General features: G+C 62.7%; 1 protein-coding gene across 5 annotated transcripts; it reads right to left on the bottom strand.

The window, feature by feature from the left end:
- Positions 1-1,119: 1,119 nt before the first annotated feature.
- C1QTNF1 (C1q and TNF related 1) lies at positions 1,120-12,287 on the bottom strand. Of its 5 annotated transcripts, none has more exons than XM_027831210.3 (5): positions 12,208-12,287; positions 6,843-6,982; positions 4,846-4,983; positions 4,271-4,401; positions 1,120-3,006 (listed from the first exon to the last, which is right to left on the bottom strand). In XM_027831210.3, the coding sequence occupies exons 3-5, from the start codon at positions 4,980-4,982 to the stop codon at positions 2,456-2,458; spliced, it is 819 nt and encodes a 272-aa protein (XP_027687011.2). In that variant the 5' UTR covers position 4,983; positions 6,843-6,982; positions 12,208-12,287; the 3' UTR covers positions 1,120-2,455. The 5 variants fall into 5 exon arrangements, with proteins under 5 accessions (XP_027687011.2, XP_027687009.2, XP_037769737.1 ...); XM_027831208.3 differs by lacking the exon at positions 12,208-12,287 and adding an exon at positions 11,028-11,441; XM_037913809.2 differs by lacking the exon at positions 12,208-12,287 and adding an exon at positions 11,028-11,441 and having other exon boundaries at positions 4,846-4,987; positions 6,844-6,982.
- Positions 12,288-12,667: the final 380 nt, after the last annotated feature.

The following is a 12,667-nucleotide window of genomic DNA, read 5'->3' as shown; positions in this document are numbered from 1 at the left end:
TGAGCTCATACCTGCTCTGATCCAGAATGCCTCTCCCAATATTATTCTTGGAAGGCCGCCCCCGGCCAGCTGTCTGGCCCATCCCCCAGCTTCCAAGGACCCACCCAGCCCAGGACAGCAGGGCTGGCCCCTGCACTCTGCTCAGCTGCCAAGGCCAAGCACTGGCAGCAGGGAGTCCTGTGCTCAGCCCAGCCGCAGGCACCAGGACCTGGTTCTCAGATCAGCAAAGGAGCTCCAGGGGTCCAGGCTGGGCACCCAGAGCTTAGCTGCCACTCTCGATATTGTGGCTACAAACTTTCAACGCCAATGCACACCCCCTCCCTAGCTCTGCCCAGTGGTTGTGCAGTGCCCCTCGCCCTGCCACTGCGTGTGCCTGTCCCCCATCTCCTTGGCATCATCCTGTCCCTGCATGTGTCCGGGCCTCCCCCAGCACCACGTATCCTTACTCCCACTTGTATCTGGAGTGGCCCTGTGCCGCTTCAGGGTTCACCTCCCTGGCCATCTGTCGCCCTGTGGGACGGCTTCTGGCTGAGCCCAGATCCCACCTGCTTCCCCATGATGCCTTCTCCTCTGAGGACCAGCCATGCTCCCAAGCTGCCCTCTGCCACCCTGCGCTTCCTCCCCGTGGCAGTCCGTGCTTGGGGCAAAGCCTGCTGGTACCTGGCTTAGCTGTCACTTCAGGAGGGCTGCAGGCCTGAAGCCCCTTGGAGGGGGGAGGGAGGGACCTTATCCCTGTCTCCAGCCAGGGGGGGAGGGAAGAGCATGTGCTATGTGCCCTCTCAGGCGATGCCCAGCTCCTAGCACTGGGTCCCTGCTCCCACACATGGGATGCCAAGGGACAGGTACCTAAGGAGGGATGTGCAAAAATCTAAGCAAAGGTGTGCAGTGGGAAGGCACAACGGTGTGTGTGTGTGTGCGTGCGCTGCCCCCGGAGTAGAGAGGCTGTGGGGCTGGAGTCCTGCCGCTACTCCAGAGACCAGCTGGCCCAGTTCAGGCCATTCGCAGGGTTCCCGTGGAGGAAAGGGAGAGTCCCAGCTCAGCCAGCCAGGCCCAAGGGTCCCCTCGCAGGGACTTTGAGTGTGGGTGAAGTAGAGAAAGGAGCTGAAGCCAAGACCCAGCTAGAAATCCAGCCCTGTCAGCGTTTAATGTGGTTACAGAGCAGTGCAGAGAGCCGGGGGGAGCAGCACGCTGGTCCGGGCCCTGCTCTGTGTAGTACCGACAAAAATGAAAAGCCTGACCAGCAGAACTAACCAAGGGAGGAGGGACTAAGCCCAAGCCCACTGCAACCAGCGCTGCCAGCTGGAAAGCAGCTCCCCAGCTGCCGGGGAGGGTGGTGATCGTCAGCCACTGGGGAGCGCGGGGCCAGAGTGAGGGCTATTCCGCACCGTGCCCTGAGTCGGGGGAGCTGCTGGGGTCTCGTGGCCTGCTGGTCTCCAGTGCAGAGCACTGCTGTCAGCACCCACCCCTGGCGTGCATCCCGAGAGCCTGCACGGAGGAACGCCCTGGCAGGACCCTGTGCCGCTGGCGGCCTGGCCACGGAGTGAGGGTGGGTGGGGTGCAGAGCAGAGCGGGAAGGGGAAGCTGCAGCAGGTCAATCTACCAGCTTCTCACTGAAGGAGAGTTTATTGGGAGCCGTGTAACTCTGCACGCACGGGGATACACGCTGCTCCCAGGCCCCACTCACAGCCAGCAAGGCAGGTCCCTAGAGCACCTGCTGCTGCTAGATGGCATCTCTGCACCCTGTAAATCCTAGGGTCCCTGTGAATGAAGCAGAGGCCTCTGGGGAGCTGCCATTTCCCTGTCCCTTCCCAGCAGGGAGCTCCTGGGCAAGGACACAGGAAGCACTGCTCAACCAGGGATGCTGGCCCCTGCCGTGAGGCCATGTCGGCACCCACGTAACTGTACCAGAATGGGGCACCATGAAACTGCTGTAAAAGTGTGTGCCAGGACTTGGATTTGTTAGCCACTAGGCAAATGTGTCCAAAGCGCACACCTGTGGGAGGCTCCTCGCCCCAGCACTGGCTTCTGCGGTGGCTGTGCTGAGACCCCGCCCATCCCAATGATCCCCGCCCAGCCCGTGCCATCGGCCTGTTTCCCTTGCTGGAATAGCTCTTCCTATCACAAATCACGCCAGCAGGGAGGCTGGGGAATCCCCCCCCCCCGCCCCGGCCCCATACATCTCATCCCGGTTACCTGAGCACGGCACGTGGGGGGGAAGGGGCACTTCCATATTTATGCAGCCACTGAGGGCATTAGAGCACCTGGCCCTGGAGAGCGTTGTGCCCCAGCTGAGGAAGGGGAGCAGGGAGCGGGCACAGGCATGACAGGGCTTGGTGGTCTGCGACGGGGTCTGCTACCAGGAAGAGGAGAGGAGCAGGAGAGTGGGTTATGGCAGGAGAGGTGAGCTCCGAGGTCAGCCTTGGGGGAGGACTAGCCGGACAGCCCAGGCCTGGGGTCAGGGCTCCCCGCTGTGCTTGATCAGGTAGCCGCTGAAGGTGACGTAGGTGTCGTACTCATCGCTGAAGACGGCGTTCTCCCGCTCGCCTTTGAAGAGCCGCACCCAGACCTCGTCCTGCTCCTGCAGCTCCAGCATGACGCTCTGGCTCTGCATGATGCTCCGGTCGCTCATCTGGGCATAGAGGATCACGACCTCCGCCCCGTTCTTCACGATGTGCAGGTAGGTCTCCTTCTGGTTCCAGGTGTGCACATTGAGTGCAAAGTAGTAGATGCCGGGCACGTAGCAGTAGAACCTGCCCGTGAACATGTTGAAGTGGCCGTAGAGGTTGACAAACTCGGTGTCGAAGATCAGCGTCTGGTAGTAGTCGTTGCTGTGCAGGGGCTTCTTGCGGCCCACGGAGAACGCAGCGTAGTGACTTTTGCATGGCTCCCCCATGGCCCCGATGCTCCCCTTCTGTCCCTTGGGCCCCATGTGGCCCCTGCTGCCTGCCGATCCGGCTTTGCCAAACTTCCCCTGCAGGCCTCGCTCGCCCCTGTCCCCCTTCTCACCTGGGCAAGGCAAGATGGACATTGTTTGCACTGGAGAGGCCAGCACCATCCTTGCCCACTCAGACCAGCCGGCCGGGGCTGGATGAAGCAGACAGCCAAAGTGCCAGCCCCAGGGCGTGAGCCGGGCCCAGCAAAATGGGCTCCCAAGCAGAGCCAAGTGCCTGCTCAGCCTCACTGCAGCACCCCACGTGTTATAGCTCTCTCCCCAGAGGCCACCCGCCCCCCAGGGCTTTGCTTGGACTGCGTTGCCACCCCCAAGACTCGGTGCCCTGCCAGCCCCACTCTGCAGGGACTCCAGCTTTCTCAGCCACCGAGCTTCCCTAGCTCTCCCCCGGGCATTCCTGCAGCTCCACGCACAGGCTGCCAGCTCCGGCTGCCCTGCAGGCCCAGCGCATCCTTGCAGCCGTGCTAGGCGCCCAGTGGTTTTAACGCCCAGTGTCTTTTCTGAGATTCTGGGCTGATTCCCACCTGTACCCTCCAGGCTGTAGGACAGTGCCGGTGCCACAGTCCCCTTCCCTGCAGCCCTGGGGCTGAGGCTGAGTCCAGTTCTGCCCATTGATGATACCGAGAGGGCCCAGGCCTGAACAAAATGCTCCCTGTGCTCCCAAGTCCCCTGACCATGCCCAGACCCACGTCCTCCGCTACCCCAGCGCTCCCTGGTCGATGCCTGCACCCCCAGCTCTGCTCTGTGCAGTGACTTGGATTGGGGGTTCTAGCCTCTGGCCCCTGGCTTTAGCACAAGGAGCGTTTCCAAATCTGGCCCTTTGTGGGGGGGGGGCGGTGCTAAAGAAACTGAACCATGAGGTTTGTCCAAGAGCAGCAGCCCCAGTGACCAAAGTGGTGGCCCAGGGAGACAAGTGACGGCAGCAGCTGGAGCCCAGCCCTACATGTGGTCCTGGGAAGACGCTCCAGATGTGCAATGCTGCTCGGTGCCCTGGTAACTTGGAGGCCAGGTGGTGTTTCAGGCTTCAGGCCCTCCCTAAAAGCCAATTTCCCCCTGCCCAGCACTCAGGGGTGCCAGGGGCCCCAGGATGAGCTGAGAGCACCTGACACCCGCTCTGCATCGCAGGGCAGCACTGGCCGCCTTGTGGACGAGGCTATGAGGGGAGGTGGAGGCTCCGTTCTGCCCCAGCCTCTGGCCTCACACTGCCCTCCAGTCCAGACACTGCTATGGGGAGCAGGATTTCGCCTGTCCTCGTGGATCCAGGATTCTGCCCCAGCCCCCCCACGCGGTCCAGCCAGTGAAGTGGCTGGGTCCTCTTACCTTTCAGGATGGTGATGTTGATGTGGGGCAGGGCAGAGGAGTGCGTGGGGGGGTCGCAGCAGCGCACACACTGGGAGTGGGGAGGCTGCTCGTCCGGGTTGCGATGATATTTCTCGGGGTCCCGTTCGGCCCTGGGAGGTACCAATCAAAGAGCAGCTCTCAGGGCGGGAGCTGGGAAGCAGGCTCAGCGACCCTGGGACGAGGGCGCTGCCCCGGGATGCACTGTGGAGGCGAGGGGAGCTGCTGCCCTCGGGATCTGCTGTGTGTGGAGGAAGCCGGCCACCCCAGGGTCCTGCCCAAGCCCACTCCACTGAGCAGTGGAGAGGTGAGCTGCTGCCCTCCCGCCATGCACCCCAGCTGGCGAGTACCCCACCGCCCTTTTACTGCCCCTCCCCAGGAGCAGGCGTTTCCAAGCGGCGTGCTCAGCCTCCTCCCCCAGTGCCTGCAGGCCTGGAGGATGCCTATTGCCCCACCTGGGGCAGGGTCTGCTCCAGCTCAGGCCATGTGCTGGCTCTTCTGTGAGCCAAAAGAGCCCAGTGGAAGCCCCGTCAGAGTTGGCGCCCCTGCCCCCTAACCTGGCAGCGTGGCGGTGGGACGGTGCCCGCGTTGCCTCTCCCTGCTCCTCCTCGGGGCGGCTGGGCTGGCTCAGCATGGAGTCGGGCAGCAGCAGGCAGGCCAGCAGCAGGCAGCTCAGTGTCCAGGGCCCCTCCATCCTACGGGGGGAAAGGCCAGCGGGGAGGTCAGCCCCTGCCAGCCGCAGCTGCCAGGCGCTCTGGACAGGCCCCAGAACAGTGGTGGGTTTGTCCCGGAGCCTTCCTGGGTGGGGGAGATGGAAACGCAGTACACCCCCTCGGGGCCCTGGGCTGGGTGTGGGGAGAGGCAGCCTGCAGAGCTGTGGGGAAGGGCATGGGGGTCTGGACTGCCTTGGCCCCACCTAGGGTTGCCAATTTTGGTTGGACGTATTCCTGGAGAGTTAATCACATGACATAATCTTTAATTAAAGATTCATCTTTAATTCCTGGAGACTCCAGGTCAATCCTGAGGGTTGGCAACCCCACCCCTGCAGCACCAAGGAGCTGCTGAGAACTGGGTCACAAGGTCTGTGGGTGCCCTGGGTAGGCCCAGCTTGGAGAGGCTGCAGGGCCCTTTCTGGCCCCAGAGCCCCCCGCCCTGAGGGCCTAAGGGGTGCCCAAGGCTGGGGTGGGCACGTTGCCAGGGCCCGCAAGCCTGGTACATGCCCTGGCAGTGCAGGCACGGCGGGCAGGGTTGGTGTAATTGCTGGTCTCCTGGCTGCAGCTTGTCCTTCCTGCAGTGGGTTTGGACTGGGCCAGAGTCCCATGGGGGGGGGGGGGCGCAGCCTCCCTTCACCCCACCCCATCACTGCACCAGGAGCAGTGAGCAGGCTCTGCTGAGCCACAGCTGGGGGCATCCTGGCCTCTCCTTCCCGGTGAGGAAACCGTTGCCAGGTGCACATGCCCCCCCAGGCCCAGCCCCCGGGTCCAGTGCAGGAGAGCGTGGGGCCCCGGGCTGGGCTGCCGGCATTGCTGCTGTTTGCAGTGGCTGTTTATGGGAATGCTGCCGCCGGGCTCCAAGAACTGGAGTTGGAGCCACGATGTGGGGAAGAAGCTGCTGTTCTTTGTCCTTAAGGCACCTCCCAGTTGCAATGGGGAGCAAGAGCCTGGCCCAGGAGGGGCCGACAGCTGGCACGGGGTGGGGCAGTAAGGGAGTGGCAGCGTGCCCACCTGGAGGGAGAGGCGCCAGGAGCATGTCACCTGGGGGCAAGCCAGACCCTGAGCGGGGAAGCAGCCTGGCAGTGAGCTGCACCAGGCAGGGGAGATGGTGGAAGCTCCATCACGGGGACTGGGCATTAGGGAAGCATTGCACCAGGGCACCGGGCAAGGGGTCTGGTCGGCCGCTCCCACCTCTGGCTCCTCAGAGCTTCTAGCAGGTCAGAGCCAGGCACCACATCCTGAGCTGCTGCCCACTGCATAGGGGGCAGGCAGGAAGAGAGACCCTGCCGGCCCCACCCAGCAGCCCTAGCTCCTGCTTCTCCAATGAATTAAAATCCACATCACCCTTTCAGGAGCAGCTCTAGGCTCTGTCTCCCCTTCCCCAGTGCTGGCCGGGGTCTCGGCAAGCCCAGGACATGGTCACTGTGCCGGCCTTGCACAAAACACTTCTGGCCACAGCAGGCTGCTCCAGCTGTTCCTTCCCTCGAGCCAGCCCTTCCCCACAGACGCCAGAGGCCTGGCCACAAACCTCCCTCGCCCCTCAAACAGCCTCAACCCCGCTCGCCCCCAGCCCCAAAGGAGCTGCACTAGGAGGACTAGTGACAGTGAGTCACTGGGCCCAGCACCCCGAGCCAAACGCCACTCGCTGACCCGGGCGGGCCTGCTACAGCTTCACACACGTGCCTGGAGTCCTGGGCTGGGCGGGGGCTGCTCCGGCATAAGGCTCCCTGGGACGGCGCCGCTCGCCTGCAAGCCGAGGGGAAATCCGGAGCAGGGAGGGCAGATGCTGTGTCAGCTTGTCCCCCCGGGGCCTTCGCACTGAGCGCTGGGCAGGGAGTTACCTGGGCTGGGAGAAGGTGGGGCACGGCTCGCACGCTAACTGGTCTAACACTGAGTCAAGCCTTCCTCAGGCTGCTGCCATTGGCATCGTGAGTGATGACTGCAGAACCCCTGGCCACGGCGCTCGAGCTTCGCCTGCTGACTGGAAAAATAATAAGTGGATAATGGCATCTCTGGGGATGACTGTGAAGATCTGTAGCCTGCAGAGGCAACCGAACGACGGGGCAGAGGTGGTGGGTCACTAGCCCTGGCTGTCCAGCAGAGCCAGGTGTCTGCAGGGCGCCATGGGCTCAGCACGCTTCCCCCAGTGACCCCCTCCGGTAAGGCCAGGCCTTCCCTGCGTAACGAGCCCCTTGCCTGCCTGCCCCAGGGACGCACGAGCACCAGAGCCCTCCTCAGACCCGGGTCCCACCAGCCGCCTGCCTGAGCAGCTCCAAGGGCCCAGGAGAGGGCAGAGCTGGGGTGGGGGCGTGTCTCTCATTGGGGCGCGTCCCTCCCCCCATGCCCCTCCCCTGGACAGTGGCCATGTGGGCAGCAGCACCATGGTGCCGCAGGGCGGGCTGGGCGCTCAGGAGCAGCATCTCCCCAGCTCAGCCCCCTTGTTCTCCTCCCAGCCCCCCAGTACTGGGCTCGGAGAGGAGGCTTTTTGCTAGCACCTGCCTCTCTGCTGCCACCAAGCCCTGCAGAGGCACACAGGACTGCTTGTCCCCTTCCAGCCCCAGAGGACAGGCCCCAGCAAGGAATCCCCTGCAAGGGAAGAAACCCCCCGAATGGGAAAGGGGAAAAGGGAGGGCCAAGGGGGCGTTCAGTGGGAGAGTGTCTGGAGTGGGAGTCTGGAGTGTCTGGAGTGCAGTGTCTGGCATTAATGGATGGGGAAAGGGGCTCTCCCTCTCTGAGGGGTATGCACCTCTGCCTGCGGATATGCCCTGTCCCCTAGCTGGGGGGCACTTCAGCCCTCCCCACAGAGTGGGGTGGCCCCCTACGCAAGTAGCACCCACAAGCAGCCCAGATCTGTGCACTCAGCTATCCCCCCACCCCCCAACCTGGCACCCAGTGTCATCGCTTACGGCTGGCAGTGTGGGCGAGAAGGGGCACATTGCACTGTCCCCACAGAACACAAAAGGGGCAGCAGCAAAGGGGCCAGCTGCCACCCTGGGATCAGAAGCCAGTGGCTCAGCTGGCTGCCAGCATTCAGCAGGAGCCTGCCCAGGGTCTCTTTTCAGAAAGAGGTTTAAGGAAACAAAGCCTGTTTTTCCAGAGACATTGAAGTCTTCTGGCAACCAGGAGCCCAGCTGCGAGCCAGCAGCCGAAGGAGAGCGGCTCTTGGCAGCTTGGGACCGAGTGCTCAGCCTGGGGCCAAGGACAATATTTGCATTCACCCATGGCACCACGCTCCACGCTGGGCAGATGCTCTCCCTCGCGCTTATCCTGCTCGCCCCTTTTGGGTCACGGCAGAGTCCAGCCAACGCCAGGGAGAGGGGCAGAGCCCTCGGCATCTCCTGGCCTGCAGCAGCTCGGCTGGCACACAGGGACCCCCGGGGCCTCTGGAGAGGGTGACGAGGGGCATGGACAGGGCCCTCTGCAGACACGCAGGCGCAGATGGGGGTAGCAGGATCCAAGGCTTTTCAGGGGGACATGCCGGAGAAGCCGGCCGCGGGCGTGGAGAGCACAGGCCTCATGCTGGGCAGCCCGGGGACGGGGGGAAGAGGTGGCACAGGCACTGCCTAGGCATTGCTAGCTAAAGCTGCTCCAGTCCGGGGTGCTGCAGCACCTTTCCCCCCATGGCCTGATCCAGAGAGGTGCTGAGTGCCCACAGCTCCCCTTGGCCTGGTGCCTCTGGAAACCAGGCCCTGCTGGGACAGGTTAAGGCAGAGGCATTGGAGTCAGGTGGTTACGGCAGAATTTGCTTTTGCTTTTAAAGCCAGGCTCAGAATAGGGACACTTGGATGCACGGGACACATGGGCCGCATGAGCACTCAGACACATCAGGGCATCTGCAAATTCCTCAGCTCTCTGGTTGGTGGAGGGAGTTCAACGGCAGAATATTTGTTTTCTGAGTCATGTTAATTACAGCTGAGAGCAGCCCAGAGGGAAAGGGGAACAGAGGAGCAGAGGGAAGGGCTGGGGATGGCGCGAGAGTCACTGAAGGGAAATCCCAGCTCACGTGTACTCTTGGCAAAGGTTCCATCCCCTCACTCATTCCCCCAGGTGCCTGCCCCACCTTCTAAAGGAGGGTGTGGGGGAGGCTGGGTGCCCCCGGCTCCAGCACAGCAGGGACACAGTGCCCTCTCCAGGGCTCTCAGCTGCTGAGAAAGGGCAGAGGGCACAGACTGAGACTCTTAGGGAGGCCCCGTGACCTGAGCTCAGCCAGGCACCAACCCCCCTCGCCCTGCCTAGGAGCCTTCCCGGTGCAGCTTAGCCGCTGCAGAGAGTGACCTGAGTGCACACACTCCGTGGGCAATGCCTGTGCCCTCCCATCACCCTCACAGGATGCACAGGGGGGTTGGAGCTGGGGTGCCTCGTGCTCTCTTCCCTGCTCCCCAGCCTCTCCCCACCTTGACTGTCCATCACTCCCCCGCTGTGCCCCCTCCTTCCCCTCTCTCAGGAATAGAGACACAGAGCAAATCAGCTGGAGAATTTCACAGAGAGACAGAATTCCAGAGGAGAACCTGTCAGCCCCCTGGGAAGCAGTGATGCCCTGACAGGCCTGGTTTCCTTAACCCTATGCTGCCCTTTAGCTGTGTGCTTGGGAGCATGTGCCAGTGTACTCGTGCATGCATGAGAGTTTTTGTGTAAGTGTGCATGCACATGGGTGAGTGTGCAAGGGCACCTGAGTGTGTGCAGAGATGCACACGCTGTGACTGTGGAAGTCTGTCTCTTTCTCTGCTGTATAATAAGCCAGGGCAAAGAGGCTTCCAGTTAAGTTAGGCGTTTCCTGGGGGTCTGTTCAGCTGGGCTGACAATCCTTCACCAGGAAATTCCCACTGAGACAAAGCTGTTCGTTTCCCAGGCCATCCTGGGGCAGGAAAAGGAGGCAAGCACGTGTACACACCCCTCGCATGTTGTGCACAGAGCTGGCAGAGCTCACACTCACCACCTTGCACAGCTACACACACACACGCTTACACTCTTACTACCAGGACTTTGTTTTTTCCTGCCCAGGCTGGAAACTCTCCAGGAGGATCCTGGGATATGTAAATTTACTTCCTGATAAAGCATCAAGCCTGTAAGTCAAAACATCCTGACATAAATTCTAGGCAGCATTAAGGACCGGGCTGAAACGAGCACAGATCCCAGTGAGTGAGAGGAGGAGAGGCCCAGGCAAGGCCTGATAGGCATGGGGAAGGGGAGCTGGAGAAGGGCAGCTGGACTGTGTGCCCACCCTGCTTCCCCTGTCCTTGGGTGGGGGGGGACATCAGGTTTCTAGGGTACAAGGACATGATGCAGACACAGGCCTTCCCTGGCCTCTTGTGACACAGCCAGGCAACGAGATCCTCTTACCCAGCAATCACTGGAGAGAAACACTGCAATGGGCGTGGGATCAAGCAAGCGAATCACTCCCCCGCGCCCCCAGACATGCCAGAGTGTGCCCGGGAAGTGGCACTGCCTGTCCTTAAGGGACTTTGCCCCAGGTGTCTGGTGTAAGGACTGAGTAGGGCCGGGGCACCTTGGTTGTTGACGCCAGCCCTGCCCGGGGAAGGGTGCAGGCCGGGCACCGCCAGCGACTGCTGTGGGAGCGCAGGGCTGAGCAGAGCTGCTCCGAGCCGTGCTAGGGAACGCGGAGGTGTGTGCTCAGCGCTACTGCCCCTGCCTCTGTCAGCCCAGACGGAGCGGCACGGGACAGCAGGAGATCTGAACAGGCATTGCCAAACTCTGAACAGTCATTTCCCAGCCTAGGCTCCAGGGCCCCAGACCTCAGCCCTCCGGAGCGGGCCGCTCCCCTGGAAGTGTGGGCTTTGGCCCAAGCTGAGGGCTGCATGTGTGCCCTGCTGCTGGCGAGCTCACGCAGTGGGGAAGCCGTGTACCTTGATCCCAGGTGAGCTCCAGCTGATGCCCCGGGCGCTGCCTTTGTTTGGCTATTTGAACAGGGGCAGCCCCTGGCATCTGGCAAGCTGCTAACCATCCCTGATGCCCACAGCACAAACACCCAGGGCCTTGCCAGCCCACCCACCCGTCCTCACACGTACTTGTGGCAGGTTTGACGCCTCAGTGGCTGGAGACCAAGGTGCTGGCTGTGCTGGAATCGTTTCTCTCGCCCTCTCTCGGTGCGCTTCGTCTCCCTAGAGCATCCCCTTTGAGCTCCCACTTCCACCCCACACTGGGGTGCAGGGAGGAGGGAAGTGGGGGGCCTGGCCCAAGGCAGCTCTTCTCTCTGCCCCTCTATCGCAGCCTCTGCGCCTCCGACGGCCCGAGCGGAAACGCACTCTCTCCAGCGTAAAGGAGGAGAGGGAAGAAAAGGGACAAACCCGGCAAAGCAGCCCTCCCCCTGCCAGATGTGAGCTGCGGCAGAGAGCAGGGCCTGTGTTAACCATGTGTGCGCCCAGCGCCTGCCAGGCCCAGCACTGCCGCCCGCTCTGCCCAGGACAATGATGGTAGGTTTAATGTGCCAGGACATAACTCCAGATGTCTGAGGCTGGAGCCAAGGGGGAAGGACCCCGACGGGCACCATCCTCCAAGTGGTTCAGCTCAGCAGAGTGACAAGTCCAAATCCCCTGGAATGTCACAAGGCTCTTGGCCAGGCCCCCAGGCGTGTCCAAAACCGGAACGGTGCCGGGCAGCCCAGGAGCTGGGGAGGTTATTTTCTCAGGTACAGCCAGAGCCTGTGCCAGCTGGGCACAGAAATCCAGGGCCAGCTCCTAGGGTGCTGTGCCAGAGCCGGGTTGGGCTGGCTGCAGACTGCAGCTGAGACAGCTGCACTGCTGCATGCGGGAGGGGGGGCTGCAGGCTGCTCACCTACAGGGAGCACAGCCTGTGCCCCTCGGTATGTGAGGAGAGGGCTGGGCTTCTCCAGGGCATTTGGCAGCAGGGCTCCCCAATCCCCAGGGGTGCGTGGCACTTTGGGGAGCAGCCACCACAGCTCTCGGCTCCCTATGGGGAGTGAGTGCCAGGGCAGGGGGCCTGTGTTTTACTGATCTAACCCCGGAGCCATCCCTGTTCCACCCACCAGCTGGGACTCTGGGTTCTCCCCAGGAGAGGAAGGCTCCAGGCCCAGAAGCAGGGTTGGCCCACGTTCTCCAGTCCATCCCTGGGCCCAGGGCAGGCCCGTCCCCTAGCGTCTGTTCTCTAGGGTTGGTTTAATGAGAGCAGCAGCTGCTTGGGCCCAAGCCCTGGCCTGGGTGCAGCGTCTGTCCCTCATTGTATCTGTACCTGGCTGCACTCTCCGGTCCTCCCTGTCCTCCAGCTGCTGGGCGAGTGCAGGGGGAGCAGCCGGGAATGCTGGGCTGTGCTCACACCCTTGCCTGGGTAATTCCTTAACCCCTGCGAATGCCAAGAAAAAGCAGCTGGGAGCAGGGAGGAGCCAGCAGGCTGGGATTCTGTCCCACACGTGTGGTCTTGTCCCGCTGGTCCCACCTGCAAGCTGGGGCGTTGGCAGGGGCCTGCCTGGGAGCTACCGCGGTCTGAGCAGCCAGCTGCAGCCCAGGCCCTCAGCAGGATCAGGGGCTGCGGAGCGGGAGAAGGATCCCAGCTAGCCAGGGCGGAGGGCAAACTGGCTTCTCTTGCTCGCTCATCCCTGTGCTGGCAGAGCAGGCTGCATGGGAGCAATGAGCCCCCATCAGAAAGCAGCCGGAGTCCCAGCAGCCTCAGGCCAGTCTGCAAGCGCTGGGGA

Source organism: Chelonia mydas, chromosome 14 (genome assembly GCF_015237465.2).
Source record: "Chelonia mydas isolate rCheMyd1 chromosome 14, rCheMyd1.pri.v2, whole genome shotgun sequence".
In the NCBI taxonomy this organism is placed as follows: domain Eukaryota; kingdom Metazoa; phylum Chordata; order Testudines; family Cheloniidae; genus Chelonia; species Chelonia mydas.
The sequence above is the reverse complement of the archived record's forward strand: the minus strand, read 5'-3'. Positions and strand labels throughout refer to the sequence as shown.

Bases quoted from the DNA above. Each gene is read 5' to 3' on its own strand.
- C1QTNF1 (XM_027831210.3), bottom strand. From the start codon at position 4,982: ATGGAGGGGCCCTGGACACTGAGCTGCCTGCTGCTGGCCTGCCTGCTG. The intron at 4,402-4,845 runs GTTAGGGGGCAG...GGTACCTCCCAG, and splicing joins TCCCACCGCCACGCTGCCAG to GGCCGAACGGGACCCCGAGA. The intron at 3,007-4,270 runs GTAAGAGGACCC...TGCCTTGCCCAG, and splicing joins CAACATCACCATCCTGAAAG to GTGAGAAGGGGGACAGGGGC.